At 40.6% G+C, this 27,061-nt stretch overlaps 1 protein-coding gene and 1 long non-coding RNA gene across 5 annotated transcripts in view; one reads left to right on the top strand and one right to left on the bottom strand.

Annotated features, from left to right (window-relative positions):
- Window positions 1–6,986, bottom strand: part of STAM2 (signal transducing adaptor molecule 2) — a 61,466-nt gene extending 54,480 nt beyond the window's left edge. For 2 of the 4 annotated variants that reach the window (XR_009740587.1, XM_061437991.1), the window contains exon 1: window positions 6,814–6,986. Coding sequence is in view for 2 of the 4 variants with exons in the window: in XM_061437991.1 (XP_061293975.1) it covers window positions 6,814–6,853 (40 nt within the window). In the remaining 2 variants the exon portion in view is untranslated. Of the gene's footprint in view, window positions 1–4,540; window positions 4,734–6,813 lie in introns of those variants that run through there. The other 2 variants (XM_061437999.1, XM_061438010.1) reach the window with 2 other exon arrangements.
- Window positions 6,987–7,208: 222 nt separating this feature from the next.
- On the top strand, window positions 7,209–26,624 carry LOC133259963 (uncharacterized). The gene is made up of 3 exons (XR_009740632.1): window positions 7,209–7,297; window positions 10,710–10,972; window positions 26,000–26,624. It is a non-coding gene; the product is annotated as an uncharacterized LOC133259963 (long non-coding RNA).
- Window positions 26,625–27,061: the final 437 nt, after the last annotated feature.

The following is a 27,061-nucleotide window of genomic DNA, read 5'->3' as shown; positions in this document are numbered from 1 at the left end:
AAGCCAACTTTTTCACTCTCCTCTTTCACTTTCATCAAGAGGCTCTTTAGTTCTTCTTCACTTTCTGCCATAAGGGTGGTGTCATCTGCATATCTGAAGTTATTGATATTTCTCCCAGCAATCTTGATCCCAGCTTGTGCTTCATCCAGCCCAGCGTCTCTCCTGATGTACTCTGCATATAAGTTAAATAAGCAGGGGGACAATATACAGCCTTGATGTACTCCTTTTCCTGTTTGTAACCTGTCTGTTGTTCCATGTCCAGTTCTAACTGCTGCTTCCTGACCTGTATACAGGTTTCTCAAGAGCTGGTCAGGTAGCCTGGTATTCCCATCTCTTTCAGAATTTTCCAGTTTATTGTGATCCGTGCAGTCAAAGGCTTTGGCATAGTCGATAAAGCAGAAATAGACGTTTTTCTGGAATTCTCTTGCTTTTTCAATGATCCAGCAGATGTTGACAATTTGATCTTTTCTAAAACCAGCTTGAACATCTGGAAGTTCACGGTTCACGTATTGCTGAAGCCTGGCTTGGAGAATTCTGAACACTACTTTACTAGCGTGTGAGATGAGTGCAATTGTGCGGTAGTTTGAGCATTCTTTGGCATTGCCTTTCTTTGGGACTGGAATCAAAAGTGACCTTTTCCAGTCCTGTGGCCACTTAAACTATAAATAAATAAACTATAAACTACAATGTCTTCTCAAATCTTAAAAGAACATAAATTTCCTTTTATGATTTTACTAATCTAATAATAAACCCAAATGGAAGAAAAAAAGGCCCAAAACAGATATGACTAGCAAAATGAAGAAAAACAAGACACAGGCCTGACCCTACCACACCTAAAAAAGCCACTGACATAGGAATAGAATGTGGTATTGGTACAGGATAAAGAGAACAGTGAACAGAAAGCACAGATGCAGGCCTCATGCAGGGGAAGGGATTTACTATGTAGGAGAAAGGGCACCAAACTAATAGGGGAAGGATAGACTGTTCAACAATGGTGATTAAACAATTGATTACTGTCTATTGTGAATTGACTATCCCATCAGATCCCTCCTTAGAGCTTACATAAAGACCAAGTCCAGATGATTAAAGACCTAAGTACAAAAATCAAAACTCCAATAAAACTTCCAGAAGAAAACATGACAACATTCTTATAGACTCAAGAGAAGAAAGCCTTTCTAGAACAAAAAAAAAAATAAAACCAAGGGAGAAAGACAGTATTACTAAATAGAAACTTTTTTTTTTTAACAGTAAAAGGTATCAGAAACAAAAAGAAGCAACAGACTGGGATATATATTTGCAATTCATGTAAACAATGAAAGATTAGTAGAGGATGCATGTGGAATGCTAAAACTCAGTAAGAAAATAATCCAACAGAATAAGTATATGAAAGTAACGAGCAGACATGTATGTGAGCTAAGTCACTTCAGTCGTGTCCAATTCTTTGCGATCCTATGGACGGTAGCCTGCCAGGCTTCTCTGTCCATGGAATTCTCCAGACAAGAATACTGGAGTAGGTTGCCATGCCCTCCTCCAGGGATCTTCCTGACCCAGGGATCGAACCCTATCTTCTGTGGCTCCTGCATTGCAGGTGGATTCTTTACTGCTGAGTCACCGGGGAAGCCCAATTTTTACAAACAGAAAACCGACTCACCAAAAAACATGAAAAGATGTTCAATTGCAATGAAACTGAAATGAAAACAATGCCCTATTTCATACCCATCAAATTGGCATAAATTTTAAATTATGACAATACCCAGTGTTAATCGAGAATATGGAACAGAGGCTTGACTTCCACTGCTGGTGGGAGTAAAATGTTCCACAAAATACATGAAAGAACAATCCAGTATTATTTAAAATTTTGCAACTTTGCACTATATACATTTTTAATAAAGGATTCCTCTTCAAGATACAATCCATGTAGAATCTCTCACTCTTATGAACAAGAAAACATGGATAAGAATTCTCACTGCAGTGTTGTCTGTAACAGCAAAAAAAACTGCAAAAAACTTCATGTTCATTAATAGGATAATGAGTTAAAAAACGTGGACTATTACACAGCTTTTAAAATTAATGAACTAGCGCTACAAACATCAATATGCATAACTCTCCCAAAAGTGCTAAATGACAAGTTGAAAATGACTACAAAGAGTATTTTTTATGAAGTTTAAAAACATGTAAAACAATACATATATTTACATGTTTAGTATATATTATAACATAGTTTTTTTAAATCTTTTTAGAGAGTGTTTACTGTAAGAAGACAGGAAAAAGAATAGTATCAAGTAGTTATTAAATACAGGTAATAATTCCCATTGTATCTTGAATGTTTTCCTAAGAAAACAAGAATGCTGCTAAGTCGTTTCAGTTGTGTCCGACTCTGTGCGACCCCATAGACGGCAGCCCACCAGGCTCTGCCGTCCCTGGGATTCTCCAGACAAGAACACTGGAGTGGGTTGCCATTTCCTTCTCCAATGCATGAAAGTGAAAAGTGAAAGTGAAGTCGCTCAGTCATGTCCGACTCTTTACAACCCCCTGGACTGCAGCCTACCAGGCTCCTCCGTCCATGGGATTTTCAAGGCAAGAGTAGTGGAGTGGGTCGCCATTGCCTTCTCCAAAGAAAACAAGAATAAAGTGTGACAAATGTTAGGATTCAACAGAGGTGATAGATAGGAATAGAAGTTTACATTATATTCTATGCTTTATGCTAAAAATATCTTATTGTTTAAAAAATTACAAAATATATCAATTGTAATTTATAACTAGATTTTTGGTACCACATGAGCAAAAGAAAGTATAGGGGAAAAAAAAACTGATGGTTAAGGCTACCATTCTCACCTATAATCGAAAATTTTTTTAATTTTAACTTTTTACAAAGATTATAACCACTCCATGTGTTCAAGAATTGCCTTAACTACATAAATGTAATGAATTTAAACATATAAAGTAAATTTGTATTATCAGAGAGCTATCAACATCTATTTTTATACTAGGGTTTCTTATAAAATTTCATTGGAGAAAAAAATTCCATGCAGAAAATCGTAAGCCACCTCACTGTCAAGTTATTTGAACACAACACAAGCCAAAGACAGCAATACATACATTCAAATTTTATTTGAAAAAGTCTCCTTATAGATACAGTTCATACTTCAATCCACTGTGTCTGAAAAGTTTTTATAGAGGCAGAGTTTAAGCTCAGCTTTGTGGAACACAATTAAGTATATCTCTTAAGGAAGGAGATACCAAGAGTTGGTGAAAAAGCAAAAATCTATCAGTGAACAGTAAAAGGCATAGAGGCAGAGACTGGTAAGAAAGACTGCCTGACTTGGGTAAGGAGAAAAAAAGATATGCAAATAAGAACTGGAGTTAGGGAGCAGAACAGTCATGATTCGGGAACCAATGTCATGAGACTGGAAAAAATTGATAAGAGAATATAAGGAAATGACATCAGTCCTTTTAACACTATCACTAAATCTTGCTATTGTTGACTGTGTCCCTCATGTTTTACTTTCTCTTTGGAATCCCCTAAAAAGGTTGCCCTAACCAGGCTCCACCTCAGGAAACCTACACTCCCCCTTCAAGAGAAGACTCAGGGGTGGGGGTCAGCGGAGGGATACATGTGGATATTTTCTCAGCACAGCTTCAGAGAAATCTTATTCAACAAAACAAACAGTAAATCCAGATTAGAAGAATTCCAGTAAGTATTTAAAGAGCTCTAATGCTAGGTATGGTATACCTAGCATATCCTTCAGGATTCATAGGTTTTGACTTCAAGATAAAAATGGGAACTTGCCAGAGCTTTTTACCTCCTAGACTTTGACCTGCTTCCATCTGACAAGTCAAATACCATCGACTCACAATTGCCTTCTTGGACATCATGACTTACTACAGCCTTTTGCCTCGAGCAAAGGATTTCTTCTCCACATGAATGATATCAGAAAGACTGTGCACCCTCTGATGAGACTGCACCAACCAAAGGAAGGTAGTTTCAACTTTCAGTTAATTATAAAATGACCATATCATACACATGGTAAGAGGTGGTTACTCCCTGCAGGTTTAAGTACTGTCAGGAAAGAAGGGGAAGGCAGAAGGCAATGGCACCCCACTCCAGTACTCTTGCCTGGAAAATCCCATGGATGGAGGAGCCTGGTAGGCTGCAGTCCATGCGGTCGCTAAGAGTCGGGCACGACTGAGCGACTTCACTTTCACTTTTCACCTTCATGCATTGGAGAAGGAAATGGCAACCCACTCCAGTGTTCTTGCCTGGAGAATCCCAGGGACAGGGGGAGCCTGGTGGGCTGCCGTCTATGGGATCACACAGAGTCAGACACGACTGAAGCGACTTAGCAGCAGTAGCAGCAGCAGGAAAGCAGGGAGAGAGAGAGGCTAGCTGTCAACGCCCGTACAGATAAAATGTACACCTGAAGGTCCTTGTCTTCTTTTCAGGGAAAATAACTGTTGTAAATAGAGGGAAAATATAAAGCATTGCCTGTATTTCTAGGATTGTATTTCTCACATTGTATTACAATTTTTTAATTTTTACTTCTTTTTCGCTGCTCTGGTCTCTCGTTGCTGTCTGTGGGCTTTCTCTAGCGGTGGAGAGTGGGGGCCGCGCTTCCTGGTGCATGGGCTTCTCATTTGTGCTGGCTTCTCTTGTTGCAGCTCGCAGGCTCTAGAGCACAGGCTCAGTAGCTGTGGCACACAGGATTAGCTTCTCCATCACGTGTGGAACCTTCCTGGACCAGAGATCAAACCTGTGTCTCCTGCATTGCAGGCAGATTCTTATCCACCAGGGAAGTCCTGACAATTATCTTTTTATATGTGTATGAATCCACCATTAGAGAGAGAGTTGCTTGAGGGAACACAGTCTGTTTATTAAATTTGTGTCCCCAGAACTTAACACAATTTCTGGTGCACAGTAACCACTCATGCCTATTTGTTAAATGAAAGGTAAACAAGGCAGTGACAAAAAAGAAACAATGGTAATAAAAATCTGACTGAATCAAAGACAGCACAGGTGAAAAGGACAATGACATTGCAAAGGAACATTCCTGTGGACATCTCAAGTTAAATAATGACTTGCGTGTCATAGTACTTTAATTTCAAATTAAAGAAGGCTTTAAGCTTTCAAAGAGCAATATATAATTTTCCTTCTATGATAGAGATATAAAGTCAATTTGAAATCCTAAATCATACCATTTTCTCTATTAATTCCAACCACTTGCCTAAAAGAAGTTTACAATCAAGCTTTCTATTTTATTTTTAAACTGTCTTTTGGATACTGACTTCCAGTCAGTCATACTTAAGTTAACAAATAAGTGCCTGAAGCTTTGGCTGATGGCACTGCCCATTAAATAATCTATACATGGTTTTGTTCTGTTTTGTTTTTTTGTCTGAAGAGCAGTGCTTCTTTTACTACAGCAGTACTGAACTGTGATCTACTAAACCATGTTGGAACCTCAGGAGCCACTGAGGGGGAGGTTTAGAAAAGCAACTAGGCTTACTTTCACTAGAGAAGTTTTCAATCAGAAAACAATAGGCTTCCAGGAAAAATCTCCCTTGAAGAGTTCCACAGTTTTTAAGTTTGAAAATCATTTGTCTTATCCTAGTTTGCTTTTTTCTTTTTTAAAACTGTGACAAAACAAAAGTCTTCACAACAACAATAAAAAGTGTAGGTCTCACTGCAAGGAAGAAGACATCATTAGGTGTTCCAAAGGCAGAGGCTGTGAGCCTCAATGTGATGCTTCCGAGATTTAGACCAGTCACCAATGTTCAACTACCAAGAAAAAAAGCTGAATGAAATTATGGAAATACATACTTGAAAACTACAAGGGTCAAAATATATAAAACCGTCTAGCTCTCTGGAAATAGAAAATACTTATTAGACTTTTGAACAAGCACTTTTGGAATCACAAACCAAAATAGGGCACTTTCTAGACCTTCCCCATAATGAGAAAATTGTAACTATGAAACAGGTGCAATACTGTGTGATGTGCAATATTCAGTATGACTGGCAATTTTCAGCCATGCGTTTCGTTACAGTAAATCCTAAAACTCTACCTACAGTTAACTGCTGCTACAAAAATATCAATATTTACTTTAGCCAGCTTCAGTTACTGCTTTTCTAATGCCACAAGTAAGTTCTCATACCCAGTCCATCTTTTTCTCACTCCATAATCACTGAAGACTCCTCAACAAGTAAAATATCAGCTGTTTTGGACTATTTTGAAATCTTGGGGTTTTCCTTTTCATAACGTAAGACAGACACCTTATAGCACTTGCGCCATCCATGGGTAGAGTAACACTTCCAACTACCGTAAATGCTATCACGGCTCGGACGCATCTGGATATAAGCGAGGTAAAACACCTTCCTTCTACTGAACAGGAACAAGTTTAAGTCTCTAAGTGTTGAGTGCCCTACACAACAGCGTCTGCTGCACCATTTCCTAAGCACGAGGCAGGGGACGGGAGGGCCGGGGGACACAAGACTCAACCAGCTCTAGTGGGAGCTGAAAGTTTGTGTCATCAACTCCTCCACCGCTCAATTAGTGCAGTCTCCAGAGAGCCCCAGGCTCCTCCCTATTCCTGAGTTTGGCGAGGGGAATGGTTCTTTTTCGAGGTCCCCAACCTCAGGTGGGCTAGAGACACGCCCCAAGCCGCTGGGGACGCGCCGAGGTTGCCCACCCTCTCAAAAAAATCCTGGCTGCCTCGGAGCGGCGGCGCCGCCCCCTTTCCTAGGCTTTCCAGTTCCCAGAGTCGCCACCGCCCACTTTCTAGCACAACAAACAGCGGCCCAGGGCCGGGCCCAGCACTTACCCACATCTTGCTCGAAAGGGTTGGCGGTGAACAGAGGCATCTCGCCGGTGCCCGAGCCTTCCTCGCTGCGATCACGCAGAGGCTCGGCAGCTGCTCGGGGCTGGAGGACCCGCAGCCGCGGCTTCCTAGACGTCTAGCTCGGCCCCGACCACGTCCCAGCACTTCCGCCACCGCATCTGCCCGGCTCCCGCCTGATGGGCCAGCTCCCGGTCCGCGCTCCGCCCTCAACTCTCCTCCCGGGAAGAGGTCCCGCCAGCCGCTGGCATCTTCTCAGCGCCCCTGTGTCCGCCGCCCGCGGGGAGGAGGCGGCAGCCCTGGTCCGAAGTTCCAATAAGGGTCAGGCAGCTGCCGCGGCCACCTGTCCATGGCTAGGACCCGGGCAAGCCACGGAGCAGGGGACCTTCGGGGCCGGAAGTCGTAGCGCCTGGGACTGGGCGAAGCCAGAGGCCCGGAAGTTGCACTGCAGGAGGCCGCTTTTCTGAGGGTATGGTCGTCCGGGTTTCTCCGCCTAGGGCTGCGGGTTCAGACGACCAAGCTCTCTCCAAATTGGTTCCTTTCTAAGCTGTGGTGCCACACGGCCTTGGGGCCGCGGCTGCATTCGCGTCACAGTCCCGTTGCCTTGGAAACGGAAGGAGCCTTGGTAGCGCAGAGAGTCGGCGAAGGGTTTGGTTCCGCCCATGGCGCTTGCAGGGTGGCACTCTCCTCCGGCGCCTAAACTCCGCGGGAATAACCACCCTAGAAGCAGCGGCCGAAGTAACAATGGCTCTGTGCCGACTCCTGTCTTTTCGCTTTCCATCGTGGTCTCGCCATGAGAATACTGCTGGACTCAATTTAGATCAGTCGCTCAGTCGTGTCCGACTCTTTGCGACCCCATGAACTGCAGCACTCCAGGCTTCCCTTAATCACCAACTCCCGGAGTTTACTCAAACTCATGTCCTTGGAGTCGGTGATGCCATCCAGTCATCTCTTGCTCTGTCGTCCCTTTCTCCTCCTGCCTTCAGTCTTTCCCAGCGTCAAGGTCTTTTCCAATGAGTCAGTTCTTGGCATCAGGTAGTCAAGTATTGGAGTTTCAACTTCAGCATCAGTCCTTCCAGTGAATATTCAGGACTGATTTCCTTTAGGATGGACTGGGTGGAACTCCTTGCAGTTCAAGGGACTCTCAAGCGTCTTCTCCAACACCACAGTTCAAAATAATATATATCATAATATATTAGGGCCAATAAATTCTTAATATATAAAAAAAATCCCTAGTATGTCTTGGGACTTCCCCAGTGGCTCAGCAGTTAAGAACCCGCCTGGAATACGGGAGAAATGTGGGTTCCATCCCTGGGTTGGGAAAATCCTCTGGAGGAGGAAATGGCAATTCACTTCAGTATCCTGGGAGATATGAACAGAGGAGCCTAACAAGCTATAGTCCATGGGGTCTCAGAGTTGGAAAGGACCAAGAAACTAAACAATAATAACAATATATAATTTACTTACTATGTTTTCTCTCACTTTAGAATATAAACTCCATGATTTTGTTCCCTGCTGTATCCCCAGCATTTAAAACAGTGTCCAGCACCTAATAAATACCTTTCAAATAAAGCTCAATAAATACCTTTCAAATGCAACTAAACAGTACTTGGCAACTACCAGTAAACTTAAACCATTAGTTGAAGTGTGAACCCTACCAGAGCTTCCAATTTATCAATGATTATTTTTTTTAATCCTAAAAATGACTTCAGCATTTTAACAACGGGCCAAACAAAACCATTTTACAACCTCTGGTATAAAGATTTGAAACAAAGATGAGAGAACCTTTATACATGGCATAGTTCAGAAAAGTGGTTGCATTTTGTATCATAAAGAGGTTAACAAGGAGGAAACATTTTCAGGTGAAGAGAAGCTGATTTTCAAAAAACATTGAACCTAGGATGTTCAAAATATATCTGGAGATTTTCTAGGTGAATTTGGGATTAAGACAGTGTTGGAATGGAAAATGAGGCTAGACAGACATAAGAGGAAACAGGAAAGAGCCTTAAGGAGCAAGTTAAGAATTTTTAATTTTATCACTGAAGGCACTGGATCATCGATTGTTTAAAGATTTTGAGCAGCAGAGGAGTACACAAAAAGTTTCCAGATACTAACCTGACTGCAGTGTGCATGATATACGTTAAGAAGCAGGCCAGACAGCTAGTTTAGGAGGTACTTGAAGAAGAGATGTTGTAGAGGAGATTGTATTGAGATAAGAGCAAAGGGCTGAGAATTCACCTTTGGAAAGTATTCACATTTTAAAGAGATTCCTTAACTCTTCCACATCTTAATAGCAAATATGCTCAAGAATCTCTAGGTATTTACTTTTCTGTGCCAAGTAACTCCAGTCTCTTGGTGAATCCAATTTAAAAAATACCTAATAGTCACTAAGATCCAGACCCTGTATTAGAAACAGGGAGATACAAAGATAGCTCATTGTTACTTCACCTAATGAAGTTAATGAAGAATTAAAAGATATGTCATTGGCAGTCCACAAGTACAGGTGTGCAAAATTTCTGTAGTACAACCTCTTTTGAGCCCTAGTCTCCCTGATAACAAAATAATCTCATCAATTTCAGATGAATTCAGTCTAGGGTTTTTTGTTAACTGTTGCTGTTATTTTAGGTTTACACTCTACAAATCTATATTTTTAATTCACACCACTTTCTCTGAACATAACAAAATCTATCCCCAGGTATGTTCCAACTCCGCCAGTACAAATTTGGTGAATAACTCTTTTTATTTTACAAAAGAGTCAGTGCTTCCCCAGTCAGGCCATGAAGAAGAGAGGCACTTGAAACTTGATGCTAGTTATTGGTCTAGAAACACTAAAAGGGGTTGTGGGAAATCTTTTTTTTTTTTTTTCCCCTCCCTTGCAAAAGAGTAAGGAACATGACCTCTTTTCAGTACTTCAGAAAATAAGGATTGAGGTAACCAAAGAAAGCAGGGATTTGATTGGTTCTGGATCAAAAAGGGAAATCTTGAGAAGGGAAGCTCACATCTTGGAAGGCATCTTCCTCAGATGGAGCTTCTCCATGGTCTTCAGGCTACGGAAGCCACTGTACTCTAGAAGGGTCAAGCACACCACTTGTGTGGGTCCAGGATACTGAGGTAATCTATCAGCTCAGAGTTTACAGAGTATCCACCCAGATATCCCCATCATCCTAGATCTCAGGGTCTCATCCTAGATATCCCCATCATCCTAGATCTCAGGGTCTCATCCTAGATATCCCCATCATCCTAGATCTCGGGGTCTCATCCTTTCCCCTGCAGGGCCCTGACTTTAGTCTACACTCTGCTATGGGTCGTGAATTCAACCTTCTTTTAAGTTCTGCTACTCTCACAATTGGGCCTCCCTGGTGGCTCAGTTGGAAAAGAATCCGCCTGCAATGTGGAAGACCACAGTTTGATCCCTGGGTTGGGAAGATCTGCTGATGGAGAGCATGGCAATCCATTCTAGTATTCTTGCCTGGAGCATCCCCATGGACAGAGAAACCTGGCAGGCTACAGCCCATGGTGTCGCAGAGTTGGACAAAATTGAGCAACTAAACACACTCTCACAATTGCATCCCAGGTGGCTCAGTGATAAAGATCCTGCCTGCCAATGCAGGAGATGCGGGTTCAATCTGTGGGTTTGAGTATTTTTGAAATAAAATTTTTATTTTCAAATAATTTTAGATTTACAAGAAAGTTACAAAGATAGTACAGAGAGGTTTCATTTATTCCTCGCTCCTTTCTCCTGTGGTTAACATCTTACATTTCCATAGTAAATCTGTCAAAACTAAGAAACTAACATTAGCTCATTACTATTAACTGAACCCCAGATTTGTTGGGATTTTACCAACGTTTACATTAATGGCCTCTTTTTTTTTTTTTTCCAGAATCCAATTCTGGTGTGCCAGATGTCCCCAACATCACCACCAGGTTTAATGATTCATTGGGACTCATAGGATTCAGCATATAGTCACCTTCATGACTGTATTTTTTTTTTTTTTACAACTAGAGGATATAAAACAGAATAAGCAAAGGGTAAAGGTACATAGGGTAAAGTCTGGAGTATGGGCTTCCAAGAGTCCTCTCTCAGGGGCGGCACACAGGACTTGCCTAAATCAACCCAAAACTTGTGTGAAATGTCATCTGCCAGGTAAGCTCATTGCAAATTCAATGCCCAGGGTTTTTTTATTGGGGGCTAGTCACATAGTCACCTTCTACCTAACACCCACCCATACTTCCAGACTCTCAGAAGGAAAGCAGATGTTCAGCATAAACCATATTGTTTGTACAAACACTTCAGGCACCAGGAGTCATCCTTATCAGGGATATTGTGGCAACTTTCCCCAAATCTAAGTTCCCAGATACCAATCAAGGGTCAACCTTGCAAGCAGGATTTTCCCTTTTTTAAATTTATTTTTTATTGAACTATAGTTGAATTACAATGTCATGTTGGTTACTGCTGTACAGCAAAGTGACTCAGTTTTATACACACACACATACATTCTTTTTCATTGTCTTTTTCTTTGTGGTTTATCACAGGATATAGAATATAGTTCCCTGGCTATACAATAGACCTTGCTATTTATCCATTCTATATGTACCAGTTTGCATCTGCTACCCCCCAACTCTCAATTCAACCCACTTCCACCCTATTCCCCTGTGGCAACTACCAGTCTATTCTCTATGTCCCTGATTCTGTTTCTGTTTCATAGATTCATTTATGTCATATTTTAGACTCCACGTGTAAGTGATATCAATATTTGCCTTTCTTTTCTGATTTATTTCACTTAATATGATAATCTCTAGTTGCTTTTTAAAAATGTAACTCTAATTGACTTACAATACTGTGTTAGTCTTGGGTGTACAGCTTCAGACTCTTTTCCGTTAGTATAGTTTATGACAAGATATTGATTATGGTTACTTGCACTATACAATAAATCCTTGTTGTTGATTTACTTTATATAATGGCCTGACAAGCAGGCCTTTCTAAGGATTGCAGTCTCAGACCTGCTAGGCTAACCCTTTTCTGCAAACAGGAGTTTCACAATTCATGTAAGTTGTCATACCTCCCCTAGTCTCCTCAGATTTTTGACAGTCTCTCGGTCTTTCCCTGCTTTTCACAACCTTAGCAGTCTTGAGAAGTGCTGACCGGATATCCTGTAAACTATCCCTGAATCTAAGTTTGTCTAATGTCTTTCTCATGCTTAGATGAGTGTTGTGGGATTTTGGAAAGAAAATCACAAAGGCGGAGTGTCCTCATCACATTACTGTAATGAGTACATGATGTCTGGTGATGGCAACTTTTAGCACTTGGTAAATGCAGCATTTGCCAAATTTCTCCACTTCAAAGTTAATATTTTTCCCTTTCCCTACTCTGTTCTTAGGAAGCAGGTCACAGAGTCTAGTCCACCCTCAAGGGAAAGTGAGGGCCATAAACTTCACCTTCTGTAGAGGGGAGTTTGTAATAAGCACATTATTGGAATTCTCCTATAAGGAAAATTCATCTCTTCTCTCATATTTACCTATTTATTAAATTGTTTCTATCAATATGAACTCATGTATATTTATCTTATACTTTGGGTTATAATCCAGCAATACGTTTTGTTGCCGTTGTGTTTGTTTTTGCTTAAAGTGTTCCAGCTTTGGTCGTTGGGAGCTCTTTTAGTTGACTTCTATGTCCCTCTGATGTGTCACTATTTTTTTTTTTTTTTGAGCATTTCTTTACTTTCTGGTGCTACAAGATGCTCTAGGCTAATCTTGTATGTTCTCTGCGGTAGTCTTAGAATCAAATATTTCTCAAAGACAAGCTGGTTCTGACACTCTCTCTAAAGGCTTCCATAGAAGATTCCTAGCTTTCATGATGTGCCTTGAGTAGAGAGCTGCCTAACCTGAGCTTGTCATTTCCTCCCTGTAGCACTGTAACAATAATTAACAACAGCCAGCTAGTTCCACAGTTTTTATAATTCTCTTCACCTCTCTCAAGGGCTTCCCTGTTGGCTCAGATGATAAAGAACCTGCCTGCTGTGTGGGAGACCCAAGTTCAATCATGAGTTGGGAAGATCCCCTGGAAAAGGGAATGGCTGCCCATTCCTAGAGAATTCTTTCCTAGAGAATTCCAAGGACAGGGACTACACTCCACAGGGTCATGAACCCTCAGACATGACTGAGCAACTGACACTTTCATACTTTTCACCTCTTTCAAATGTTAGAGCTTCTTTCATACTTTTCACCTCTTTCAAATGTTAGAGCTTCTTTCATACTTTTCACCTCTTTCAAATGTTAGAAGCCAGTGCATGCCCTTCTACCTGTACCCAAATCCAGTTTACCATGATCTTCGTAATTGTGAAGTTACAGAAGTAGTTCTCAACATTTGGCATCAGAACTACTTGGAGAGCTTGTTAAAAACACAGATTTCTGGAGCCTCCTGCAGAGTTTCTGATACAGTAAGTCTTGTGTGGAGCACAACCTAACCCCTAGCCAGGTAAACATAAAACCTCACGAAAAAGCCCTGTTCTCAGTTTATTTTACCCAGTATGTCATGTCTGGCTTTTGACCAAAATTCACAAGGCATATTAGAAGACAAAAAGCCAAAACAAAACAGTTTGAAGAACAACATCAGAACTAGACTTAGACATGGCACGGATGTTAAACATTTCTTCAAACTCACAGATTCTTTGACCATGTCCAGTCTACTTATAAGCACATTAAAGACATTCTTCATTTCCATTATAGTATGTCTGATTTCTGGGCTTCCCAGGTGGCTCACTGGTAAAGAATCCTGCCAATGCAGGAGACGGGGCCTTGTTCCCTGGGTTGGGAAGGTCTTCTGGAGGAGAAAATGGCAACATGCTCCAGTATTCTTGCCTGAACAATCCCATGGATAGAGAAGGTTGGTGGGCTATTCTTGCCTGAACAATCCCATGGATAGAGGAGCCTGGTGGGCTACAGTCCATGAAGTTGCAGAGAGTCAGATATGACTGGGCACGCACTCACATTTTTATTTGATTTCTGTGTTTCCTTTTCATTCCTTCTTAGAATTTCCATTTCTCTGCCTAAATTACTCACCTGTTCTTGTATGCTGTCCACTTTTCCCATTAGTGCCTTAGCATGTTAATCATAGTTCATCCAAATTACTGATGTGATAATTCTGACATCCCTGACAGATCTGAGTCTAGTTCTGACAATTGTTTATCTAGCTAAATGTTAGGCTGTGTTTACCATTTGCTGTAGCTGTAGGTGTCAGAGACTTAATTTCCTCTGGTGTTCTTGTTTTTGTCTGTCCTGTTGTCTTTGGGTTCCTGAGAGACTTAAACACAATCTGAGATATGTAGCTTTCACTTGTAGTCCTCATCACAGTAGCCCTGTTGATGTGGTGAGGTGTTGGGGGAGGGGATGTATTCTAAGGTGCTATAATTGAGTCTCAGTCTTCACTGAGCTTGTGTGTCTGGGCTGGGACTAGGTAAAGAGTGCTTCTCAGGTTTACCTCTTCTCTTAGGTGAGACAGGAAGGCTAGGGGCGGGGCTGGAGCTGGGGGGTTCCCTTCTGCCAAGTGGGTGGTGGTGGTTGTTCAGTCACTAAATCATATCCGACTCTTGCGACCCCATGGACTGCAGCATCCCAGGCTTCCCTGTCTTTCACTATCTCCCAGAGTTTGCTCAAACTCATGTCCATTGAGTCAGCAATGCCATCCCACCATCTCATTCTGTCACCCTGTTCTCCTCGTGTCCTCAATCTTTCCCAGCATCGGGGTCTTTTCCAATGAGTCAGCTTTTCACATCAGGTGGCCAAAGTATTGGAGCTTCAGTATCAGTCCTTCTAATGAATATTCAGCGTTGATTTCCTTTAGGATTGATTGGTTTGATTTCCTTGTTGTCCAAGGGACTCTCAAGAGTCTTCTCCAGGACTACAGTTCAAAAGCATCAATTCTTCGGCACTCAGCCTTCTTTATGGTCCAACTCTCACATCCATACATGACTACTGGAAAAGCTGTAGCTTTCATTATACAGACCTTTGTTGACAAAATGATGTCTCTGCTTTTTAATACACTGTCTAGGTTTTTCATAGCTTTCTTAGGCTCTGATAAACCCCTAGTTGGTTAGAATCTGGTAAAATAGTTTCTTTTGAGGTCAGACTTCCTTAAGAAGAACAGAATGCTTTGAGCTTACTTCAATATGGTTACTTTTCCCCCTCCCTCTGTCAGAAGCAAAAGGGGATTTTCTCTGATTTTCATTATGGGAATCTGATAGGGCTCCTAGGGCTAAAGGTTACAAAAATGTGGGCGCCTCCCTATTACTGGGTCCTCCTGGAGTGTTTAACTCTCACGCTTGTCTGCGGCAAGCCTCCAGCAGTTCATCAATTACAGTTCAGGTTTTCCTACCTCAGCACTGGTTGTGGCAGGGCCTTCTGCTCTAGTTAAGTTGTGATTCTCTATGTCTGCCTGTCTTTCCAACTTTAGGGCAGCAGTTTGCCCTGTGACTTCAGTTCTCTGATGGACCTAAGAAGAGTTGTTGATTTTAAGTTCAGTGATTTTCTTCCTGTTATGTGGACCAGGGTGACAACTCCTAAGATCCTTAGATTCTGGACTAGAAAGTGGAAATTGGCTTTTGTCTGCCTCTTTTCTGTCACAAGCATGATATTTTGGACCAACATACTAGAAACCTTTGAAGAAGCTCTAACTCTGCTTTTATTTTTCCAATTTTTAAAAACACAGTTGTTTCACTTCTTTCTTAAAAATTGTTGCTGTCCACTCGCTCCCTCTCCCTGACATCACCTCTGTTCTCTCCCAGGCTCTCTCTTTTCCTCCACGCCTTCTAATTCTTCCCTTTGAGACAGGGCATCCATTGTAGGGGAGTGAGGAGGGGTCTGGGATGAATTTCATGCTCTGTTAACTGAGTCTTTAACCCACAGGCTACATCTCTCCCAGAGTGGGAGCCTTTTTCTTCTCAAGACATCTCATGGGCTAGCCTAACCCTGCATCCAAAACCAACGTAATTCTCCAAAAGCAACAGCTTTATGATTTTGTTCCCTTACATGAGAAACTCTGGATTTTACCTGCCACAGAAAGTTCATTCTGGGCTGTCATTGTCCCTGGTAAATAACTCAATTTTCCCCTATCCAGTAAACCTTATTTTCCATGGCTTAAAGCATCAGTTTTTGGAGTCAGAGGAAATTTCAAATCATGGCCTTGCCACTGACTATGTGACTTTGGAAAAATACTTAAGTTCTAGGAACTCAGATTTCTTATTTGTGAATATATGCTTCTTAAGTTTGCTATGAAGATTAAATGGGATCATCAGAGCTTTTTGCATAGTATGTGGTCAGTAGCACTTACAGCCTTTACAAAAGAATTTTTTGCAATGATAGATGTGTTTTATAATTGTACTGTTCAGTACAGTAGCCACTAGGCATCTGTGGCTATTGATCTCTTGAAAAGATGCTGAATTTTAAATTTTATTTCATTTTAGCTAATTAACATTGAGTAGCCACATGTGGCTAGTGGCTAGTATTTAAGACAGAGCTAGCACTAGTCAACATTGTGAAAATCAGTTGAAGGAAATAGAGGTGTCTTTTGTATGTATTATTTATGTCTCATGATACTTCTCTTCCCAAAAATACATGCTTCTTTCTTTCACCCATCTTCATCTTTTACCTCTTTTCATTTTTCATATCTGGAAATTTAAGACCCAGTTCAACACCCACATTCTGAAGAAGCATTCCTTAGTTGGTCCCAATTCATGTCTTTCACTTGGTTCATTTATTGAACTTATGGTGAACGCTGCACTTCATTTTCCCCTCACCTAGCTTGTGTAGTAGTTGTAACTCCATAAGAGCACAATATAAGGATCTGTGTGGTTTTTGACTCTGTGCCCCTTCACAGCAATTAAATGCCCATTACTTAAAATATGTGAACACTGCATTGTGAACTGTGTATGTCTCCTCCAAATTCATCTGTTGAAATCTAGCCCCCAATGTGATGATATTTGGAGGTGGAGCCATTGGCAGGTAATTACATCAACAGAGTGTGGCTGTCATTAATGAGATTAGTGCCATTATAATAGGAGGCCAGAGAGCCTAGCTCACTCTCTTTGTGCCATGCAAGGGTATAATAAATCAGAAGTCTGAAACCCAGAAGACCCTCCCCAGAACCTGACCATACTGGCACCCTGATCTCAGAATTCCAGCCTCCTGAGCTGTGAGAAATAAGATTCTGTTGTTTATAAGCCATGCATTCTCTGACACTTTGAGCCGCTGAGTAACTCTGTGTTTGATTGATTACTTGTCCTTTACTTCTGGGACTCATTCCACTCACATTCCAGTTCCCACCACCAAGTTGGCTGAAAGAAATGCCCAAATATCCAATAAAATACTTAACCTTTTCTAAGTTTGTGGTTCCTTTTTCCTCCCCACTCCTGCACAGTGACTAAAAGCATTTTTTTCAGGTACATTACAGTTTTCCTATTTAATTTAGTAAACGTTGGGTGTCTCCTGTTTTCAAAAACCAGTGGCACAGGCAAGAGTTGATGATGGGGGCATGAAAATGATATAAAGCTGCCCTCAAATAAGTTATATTCAGAAGGAGAGAGTGATTTATGAAAATGATCGATTAATGGAGGAGAATACATTGGAAAAAGCAGGGAAATACCAAGTGATGGTGGAATATAGACCACTGGTATTTTGGTATATGGCTATGTAAAACATTTTAATTGCTTACTTGAGGATAGAAGGCACTGGCACCCCACTCCAGTACTCTTGCCTGGAAAATCCCATGGACAGAGGAGCCTGGTAGGCTGCAGTCCATGGGGTCGTTGAGGGTTGGACACGATTGAGCAACTTCACTTTCACGTTTCACTTTCATGCATTGGAGAAGGAAATGGTGACCCACTCCAGTGTTCTTGCCTGGAGAATCCCAGGGATGGGAGAGCTTGGTGGGCTGCCGTCTATGGGGTCGCACATGACTGATTCGACTTAGCAGCAGCAGCAGCAACCTAACAAATTTGGTGTTTGGAATGCTTCTGATTCTAATTGAGAAATTTTATCTTGAACTAAACTTTCACAAATCAGATAGGTTGAATCCTTAGCAAAATTGAACAGGAAACTATTTGTGGACAGTATAGAAAAAAATCATTTTGCAAATCAGTTTATGAAAAATAAAACATGGCTCAACTATAAATAAATAAATAAATTTAAAAATAAAAAATATGTCACAGAAAAAATTTGTTAAGCTTAAAAAAAGAAAAAAATAACATGGAAAAAGTAAAGAATACTCTAAAAGATCATGCTTAAAAGATCAACTAAAAGGGTTGGAGAAGGAAAAAAGATGTATGAATTCACAAAATTCTATGTGTGCACATGTGTATGTTTTTTAAAGAAAAATACTGAGAGGAGGTTTATCTTAAAAGCCCATGGCCGCAAGGCCTAGCTTCATAGGACTCCCAGCAGAACTGGTTGATTCTATTCAGTAACCCTGTTTACTGAAAATACAATTGAAGGAGAAATCTGTATGCAGGTCAGGAAGCAACAGTTAGAACTGGACATGGAACAACAGACTGGTTCCAAATAGGAAAAGGAGTACGTCAAGGCTGTATATTGTCACCCTGTTTATTTAACCTATATGCAGAGTACATCATGAGAAACGCTGGACTGGAAGAAACACAAGCTGGAATCAAGATTGTCGGGAGAAATATCAATTACCTCAGATATACAGATGACACCACCCTTATGGCAGAAAGTGAAGAGGAACTAAACAGCCTCTTGATGAAAGTGAAAGTGAAGAGTGAAAAAGTTGGCTTAAAGCTCAACATTCAGAAAACGAAGATCATGGCATCTGGTCCCATCACTTCATGGGAAATAGATGGGGAAACAGTGGAAACAGTGTCAGACTTTATTTTTGGGGGCTCCAAAATCACTGCAGATGATGATTGCAGCCATGAAATTAAAAGACGCTTACTCCTTGGAAGGAAAGTTATGACCAACCTAGATAGCATATTCAAAAGCAGAGACATTACTTTGCCAACAAAGGTCTGTCTAGTCAAGGCTATGGTTTTTCCTGTGGTCATGTATGGATGTGAGAGTTGGACTGTGAAGAAGGCTGAGCACCAAAGAATTGATGCTTTTAAACTGTGGTGTTGGAGAAGACTCTTGAGAGTCCCTTGGACTGCAAGGAGATCCAACCAGTCCATTCTGAAGGAGATCAGCCCTGGGATTTCTTTGGAGGGAATGATGCTGAAGCTGAAACTCCAGTACTTTGGCCACCTCATGCAAAGAGTTGACTCATTGGAAAAGACTCTGATGCTGGGAGGGATTAGGGGCAGGAGGAAAAGGGGACGACAGAGGATGAGATGGCTGGATGGCATCACTGACTCGATGGACGTGAGTCTGAGTGAACTCCGGGAGTTTGTGATGGACAGGGAGGCCTGGCGTGCTGCGATTCATGGGGTCGCAAAGAGTTGGACACGACTGAGAGACTGAACTGAACTGAACTGATAATGTAATTATGTGCTTCCCTGGTGGCTCAGTGGTAAATAATCCACCTGCCAATGTAGGAGACACCAGTTCAATCCCTGGGTTGGAAAGAAGGAAATGGTAACCCACTCCAGCATTCTTGCCTGGGAAATCCCACGGACAGAGGAGCCTGGTGGGATATAGCCCATAGGTCGCAAGAGTCAGACACGACTTAGCAACTAAACAACAACATAATGTAATTACACCAAAAATTAGCTTAATTTCTACTTCATAATTCACTTACTACTACTACCACTACTACTACTACTACTACTACTACTACTACTACTACTACTAAGTTGCTTCAGTCGTGTCCGACTCTGTGCGACCCCACAGATGGCAGTCCACCAGGCTCCCCCGTCCCTGGGATTCTCCAGGCAAGAACACTGGAGTGGGTTGCCATTTCCTTCTCCAATGCATTAAAGTGAAAAGTGAAAGTGAAGTCGCTCAGTCGTGTCCGACTCTTCGAAACCCCATGGACTGCAGCCTACCAGGCTCCGCTGTCTCCCCTCTGAGAATTATTTATTTTTCCCTTAATCATCGTCGTTACCAAGCACTGCACAGTAGGTGGCAGCATTGCTTCACTTCCTAGCAACAGGACTGGCCTTAACTACAAAATACAGAAGCTAATGTTGAAACCAATTTCAGGGACTCAGTTGGCCAATCAAACATTGCTGTTTCTATCTATCTTAAAAAGTCATATGAATAATACCGCATTATAATAAACCAAATTTGTATACATCCTACATTGAGTTTAATAAAAAGTATTTGTTGACGAATTCATTTTGCCAATGAATGTCAATAAACCAGCATATGCTTTTAAAAATTATTTACTTATTTTTCATCAGGAGAATACAATAAATTATCCCCATTTTAGTTTTACTGTAAAGATAGTATTTATTAATACATAATTTCATTTGTGCCAGTCATTTAACCATGTTTGTTATGCCCACAATGACCATAACTCCATGAATCTCTGCAGAGGTACAGTCAGAAGAGCAGTTATTTGGAATGAGCACAAAAGACAGATAAAAGCTCAACACACATTTGAAATTTAAAACGTTGCTTTCAGGCAATATACAGCCACAGTTTATGCATGCTATGGAGTAGTCATTTTTAGTTATTCTAAGATATACCTCTTTTAGCTTTAAAGGGTGCAACCTAATTTTAATGCATGCGTGCTAAGTCATTTCAGTAGTGTCCAACTCTTTGCAGTCCCATGGACTGTCGCCCGCCAGGTTCCTGTGTCCATGGGATTCTCCAGGCAAGAATACTGGAGTGGGTTGCCATGCCCTCCTCCCGGGATCTTCCCAACCTAGGGATTGAACCTGCATCTCCGGTGGCTCCTGCATTGCAGGCAGATTCGAAAGCCCAGCCTAATTTTAGTATTCAGAATTTATTCTAAATTTATTATTATATGCTCCTAAGCTCCTATATTTTTAAATCTTTTTCTAAAATAAAGAAGAAATTTTTTTCTTTAATAAAACTGCCTTTGTCTCCTGTCAAGTTTGGGTTCCCTTTTTTTATCCTTTCTACAAACACTGCAGTCTTTGAAGTGAAATATTCCAAGCAGAGATATATCAGGTAGGATTATATTTTCATTTTCGGTTTTCAATAATTCTTGAGGATATTGAGCATGAACCAATAGTTTTAGGAAACCAACTTCACAATTATGGCTTCAAACCAACCTCAAAATTCTATCTCTTTCTTGGGCATAATTAATGCATGCCTTCTAACTCAGTGTGCATGCAGCTTGGTTACTTTTTCCCAAAAGTCTTATCTTGTTCTTACTTTAGTCAAAATCTGTTCTTTCTAGTCAAGGGCAATTGTCAATTCAAGGACATTTCAAAGATTTATATAAAGAACAAGAAACCACATTTGTTGCAGGGATTCATCATGTTGTCCACAAATATATTCATGTTTTTAAAAAGATATTTTATAGATCTTAGATTAACCATAGAGACAAGGTGTCCTAAAAACACTCTTTTGTTTGCTACCAAAAAAGATATAGTAATATCAAATAATACCTCCGTAATGTGCTAAGAGCGACACCTTAGTAGTCATTATAATGGGTTGGCCCAAAAGCTCATTCGGGTTTTTGTATATGATGCAGTGGTACAACCCAAATGAATTTTTTGGCCAATCCAGAATTACCTGAGCCTGGCTCCACAGATGTGCAGACAACTGTTGGCTGAACAAATGCACCTGAATAGTATCAGTCTCCTGAACGTCTCGATTCCACCCACAGGGCCTCAGATACCCTGCTAGAAGCCCTGTGGCAATCCTTAAGCCCCTTGAGGAATCTTTCTTGGCGTCTCCCTCCTACTTTCTTTTGTGAACCCGCTTGCAGCACTCAGTGTCTCTAATTCCTATGTATGTCTCATTCCCAGCATTCTCTGCTGTGTCCCGTCTAACTACCCCTACAGTTAGCAACAAGCAAATTCAACACTCATGCCAGTTCAACTCTCCACCAGGCTTACTCCAGCTTTGCTGACTGTTCTGTGTTTCAGATCTTCCTGGACATCAAATTCTGTTACCCTCATATATTAAGTCAGCCTGGGTCATCAAGCCCCCCACTTAATATGAGAGGGAAATGCAGGGCAAATGTATGAATGTAGGTGTGAACTAGCACATTTAAAACAATGTATATTATCTCAGTAGTTGAAGTCATTGGACTAGAAGTAAAAGGGAATTCTATAAAGATAATGGCCCCAACTTAGAAAAATAAGGAAAGACGTTGTAATTATCATAGGGTCAGTATAACATAGGAGGGCACATCCAAGCGTAGGTCTCCATTCGAGAGATACCAGTACAATCGCTATAGGAAAAGAACAGTGGCAAGAATTGACTGAGGAATTCTTTGAAGCTCCCTCCTCAAAAAATTTTACTATTTCTGTCTATCGCTCTAGTAGGCTAAATTGCTTTATTTAATAAGTTGAATAATAAATAGAAGTTTCCTAAATAGCAAGTGACGTTGCTGAGCTTACATGACAAGCAAATTTAGTAGTGGTGGATAACCCTCCACTTTTTAATGTATTTAAGATTTTTAAATAGAGAATACATTTAGAAATAAGAAGGGAATTCCATGATTATCTAGTGGTTAGGACTCTGCTTCCACTGCAAGGGACACCGGTGCAATCCTTGGTCAGGGAACTAATATCTCATAAGCCGCACAGTGAGGCCAAAAAAAAAAGAAAGAATGTGGAAAAACATTTACTTACTTTTTTTAAAAAAATAAAACTGTACTTTAAAAGCTGTGGAAATACATTTTATGGCTCTAATTATATGGTACTTCATGAAAATAATGACTTGAAAATATCCAGAAAGCAATCTCCAGAGTGATAGAATGATAAACTAAAAGAGGTCTGCTGTCTGAAAACCAGCCAAATGAGTAGGGCTAAAGAAAGAAACTAACTAAACTAAAGTAACTAAAGAAAGATAGGTGTTAAGAAGGAATATGATCAGAGGTCATAAACTGTAGTTCATATGTATTTGGAATTATTTTTCAACAGTCTTGCATTATTTCATTTGCCTATAAAAAATCAGTAAAATCAAGCATTATAATCTTCATTTTAAAAAATAAATAGCATATAAAACCATGAAGGAGATCAACAAAGTGATTATACACCTCTTAACTAAATATTTATATATTACAAGTGGGTAAGATTTCTTTGTAGTTTATAAGAGATACATTTAAGACAATGAGCCTCATTTGACAAAATATACTTAATACTGTGGACAATAAAGTTGAGATACTTTTATCTATTTTTTAATTTATTGGTCCCATCCAGGCATTGAACCCAGGCCCTCTTAGAGAAAGTGCTGAGTTCTAACCACTGGACCACCAGGGAATTCACAATATACTTTTTAAAACCTCAAGCTCAAAGTTAAGTGGTTCCAAAGAAAATTAAAATCAAGTTGTAAATAATCTATCCACAATGAGCTGTTAGGAGAAAATAGAGGACAATGTTCTTCCAAAAACATCCCCATGGTCTAAGAGTCAAAACTTAGGTGCTGAAACTATTATCACACAAAATCAAATAAATTGATCTATTCTTTTAAATACCCTGTATGGTAGTCTTAATCTACTACCAAATTATTATTTTAGGACTAACCTTTAGTCATAAAGTAAAATCTTCCATATTCCACTTAATATGAAATAACCTTTTTTTCCCCAGATTCATTAGCACATTAGCAGAACCTGGCATTTCACTTATTAGAGAAATATCAAAATGAAACCCTAAGTGTAACAAATGAATGATTTTACCACTCTAACACTCATCACATGTGTTCCCTATTTGTGCCCCCATTAAAATGTTCATGACTTTTGTGTTCATAAAAAGATCTAGAGGTTTAAACAAAGACAAATGAGAAATACATCTCTTTCATTATCTAGTCTCTAGATACCAATTTTTTAATTTATGGACTATATACACCTAGTCTATCTGTAAGTATAAATCATGTTGTGATATTGAGTTAGAGCCAAAGAAAGGAAAATATAGTTCCTAAGTACTCCACTGTAATCTTGTAGTTGACATTGTTTTTATATGACATTCATGAGGTGTTAATATTTTTTTCATAATAATCTTTCAGATAGGACTCAGCCAAGTTAAAGGTTAAGATGGCTTCCCAGCTGTACATACAGGACCATGAAAACAAAATATTTTTTCATGAATTACCTTAAGGGTCTTAAGAACCTGGAATGAAAATAATATCTAGTGTTGCTAAAATATATTGCGTGCTTACTGTATGCCAGGCACTGTGCAGAATACTTGGTGAGGGTTATCTATTATCTCCTCTCAGTCTTCTAGTAGTTCACTTTATAAATTGCATTTTAAAGATGGGAATGCGTGCATGCAAGCTTAGTCACCCAGTAATGTCTGACTCTTTGCGACCCTATGGACTGTAGCCCACCAGGCTACCTCTGTCCATGGCATTCTCCAGGCATGACATACTGGAGTGGGTTGCAATTTCCTTTTCCAAGGGATCTTCCTGACCCAGGGATCAAACCAATGTCTCCTGCAGGTAACAGGACTCTTTACCATCTTGGTAAAGACGGATTCTTTACCGTCCAAGCCATCAGAGAAGCTCGAAGATGAGAATACTGAGGCACAAAGAGGCTACTGTAAGATGGAAAATAAAAAATGAGCTTTCAACCCAGGCAGTCTGACTGCAGAGCCTGAATAGCAGAATCAGTGTAGCATAGAGGAAGAATCATTTCAGGCATTGAGGGAGTAAGACATATGCTTTTGGTATCCTCCCTGATCTCCTTACTGGGCAGTGTACCCATCCCTAGCCAACTCAAATGTTGGCTGCTACTAGCTCACAGTTGCAGAGAAGGCAATGGCACCCCACTCCAGTACTCTTACCTGGAAAATCCCATGGATGGAGGAGCCTGGTAGGCTGCAGTCCATGGGGTCGCTGAGTAGGACACGACTGAACGACTTCACTTTCACTTTTCACTTTCACACATTGGAAAAGGAAATGGCAACCCACTCCAGTGTTCTTGCCTGGAGAATCTCAGGGACGGGGGAACCTGGTGGGCTGCCGTCTATGGGGTCGCACAGAGTGGGACAAGACTGAAGCAACTTAGCAGCAGCAGCAGCAGCAGCTCACAGCTGCACCTTTTGGGGAAGGCTTGCCCTTGGCTGACAGGAGATGATGAGGAGGCCTGGGAGGCTGCTGTGGTGGCTCCTGGTCATCAGTAGCTATGCAGGTGTGCAGAAGGCCGCTGTGCCCCACACGCACTTTTGCTCGAGTACTTTATGGAGGGGCAGGAGAGGCTGGGGCTAGACCTCTTCCCGAGCTACATGTTTGTGTGACTTCTTCTCCTGTCCTCTCCTACTACCCTCACTGCTTTATAGTGTCTCAGGAGAGCGTTTTCTCAATCAACCAGTTGAATGAATCTCTGTCTCAGGCTCTGCTTCTTAGAACCTGGCTGAGACACTGAGGAAACTTGTTTTAAAATACCTTTTAAATGGGACTTCCCTGGCAGTCCAGTGGTTAAAACTTCACCTTCCAATGTAAGGGCTGTATGTTCCATCCCTGGCCAGGGAGCTAAGACCCCACATGCCTTGCAACCAAAAAACCAAAACATAAAACGGAAACAATATTGTAACATATTCAATAAAGCCTTTACAAATGATGCACATCAAAATCTTTTAAAAATACCTTTTGAAACCTCTAATGTAAAATAATATGAAAAAGTATATATATATTAATATAGTTTAATATACATTAGTCTTTGAACAAGAAGAAATACCTTTTGGAATTCCATTCTTTTTGTGGGTCTCAGGTTTTATAGCAGTCTCTGAGATGGATCTATAGAGTAGTCCCTCATTAATTTGATTTCTATTTTATATATAATCCAGACAACTTGAAAAATTCATTAAGATGAGACATTCATTACAAATCACATTTCAGTTAGAACATTCAGCACTTTTTTCCCCAATCAAGCTATTCTGGGCTCTCTGCTCTTCCCTTAGCAGGAAAGGAACTATGCTTTATCCATCTTCTCATCCCACCAGCACCTAGCATGGCTTCCTGTAGTTAGGAGATACACAGTGAATGTACCAGATAAAAAGAAAAAATTCTCAGAATGTGTTACGTCATTTTACTGGCATGGTTATGCTGAAGAATATCCTTCTAAGAATCTAATGTAGTTGTTCTCTTTCAGATGCATGAGATTCACCTGGGAAGCTTGACAAATATGCAAATTGAAGGGCCCATTTCTCCTGCCCTCCTTACTCATGCTTTTCATTCTCTAGAGCTAAAGTAAGGTTAGGAATTCTCATTTTTAGCAACACCATAGGAGATTTTAATGCAAGAGGTTATTGGGCCACATTTTGAGAAACACTCCTTTAAAATATTTAAACATGACATGAAGCTACCTGTTGAAAAGAAAACAACATTTGAGATCTAAAGGACACAACTTTTTCTTACAGTCATGAGCATTCTCTCTTCCCATAGCTGTCATTACAAGATGTATAGGCCAGTTTAAGGATCTTGGAACATTTTCAGACTTGCCAAATTTCACTGAGATGATTTCATTTGTAAACATGAGAAGAATGAAAAAAATAATATTTTTGACAAGTTTTATATTTAAATATATGTCCAACATCCTATATACAGTGTATCATTAGATGCTTTCGAACATGCGATTTGTCCTCCTAGGGGCCTGGGTCAGCCTACCACACATTAACCACAGTGATTTGTACAGCCTTCAGGCAATTCACCCTTCCATCCTTCAAAACAAAAATACAGCGATGAGTGCTTTTGAAGGGTCTCTGAGGTAAATGAACTCTGCCACCTAGAAAGCGCTAACAAAGTGATGTCTGCTCTGGGAGATTGTTGCTGAAACATTATAAATCCGCCAGTGACCATGATGACCATGAAAAAGCCAGAGTTTCTGGGCTGTCTCTAAGAAATTAGTTCTCCATACTGAAAGTCAGTGATTTACAATAAACTGTGTTGTGAAGGACATCTGAAAGGCTTAGGACAAAACCAGCCCCAGTTTATTCACAGTTGTCCTTGCCTTTAGGAACAACCCTAAAAAGACAGTGGGTGGGTTGGCCAGCTGTGGCATTGCTACAATGGAGGGCAAAAGCCCTATTAACCCTCATCAATAAATTTGTAGTGGGGTGCCAGGGCATATTTTACTATGTCAGCCATCACTAAATTTTGAGTCGCTTTGGCTAACATTTCTTCCTAAAACATGATTTGGTAACTTAAGACGTGG

The sequence above is a fragment of the Bos javanicus genome, chromosome 2, assembly GCF_032452875.1.
Source record: "Bos javanicus breed banteng chromosome 2, ARS-OSU_banteng_1.0, whole genome shotgun sequence".
NCBI lineage: Eukaryota > Metazoa > Chordata > Mammalia > Artiodactyla > Bovidae > Bos > Bos javanicus.
This window is presented reverse-complemented; position numbering and strand designations above follow the sequence as displayed.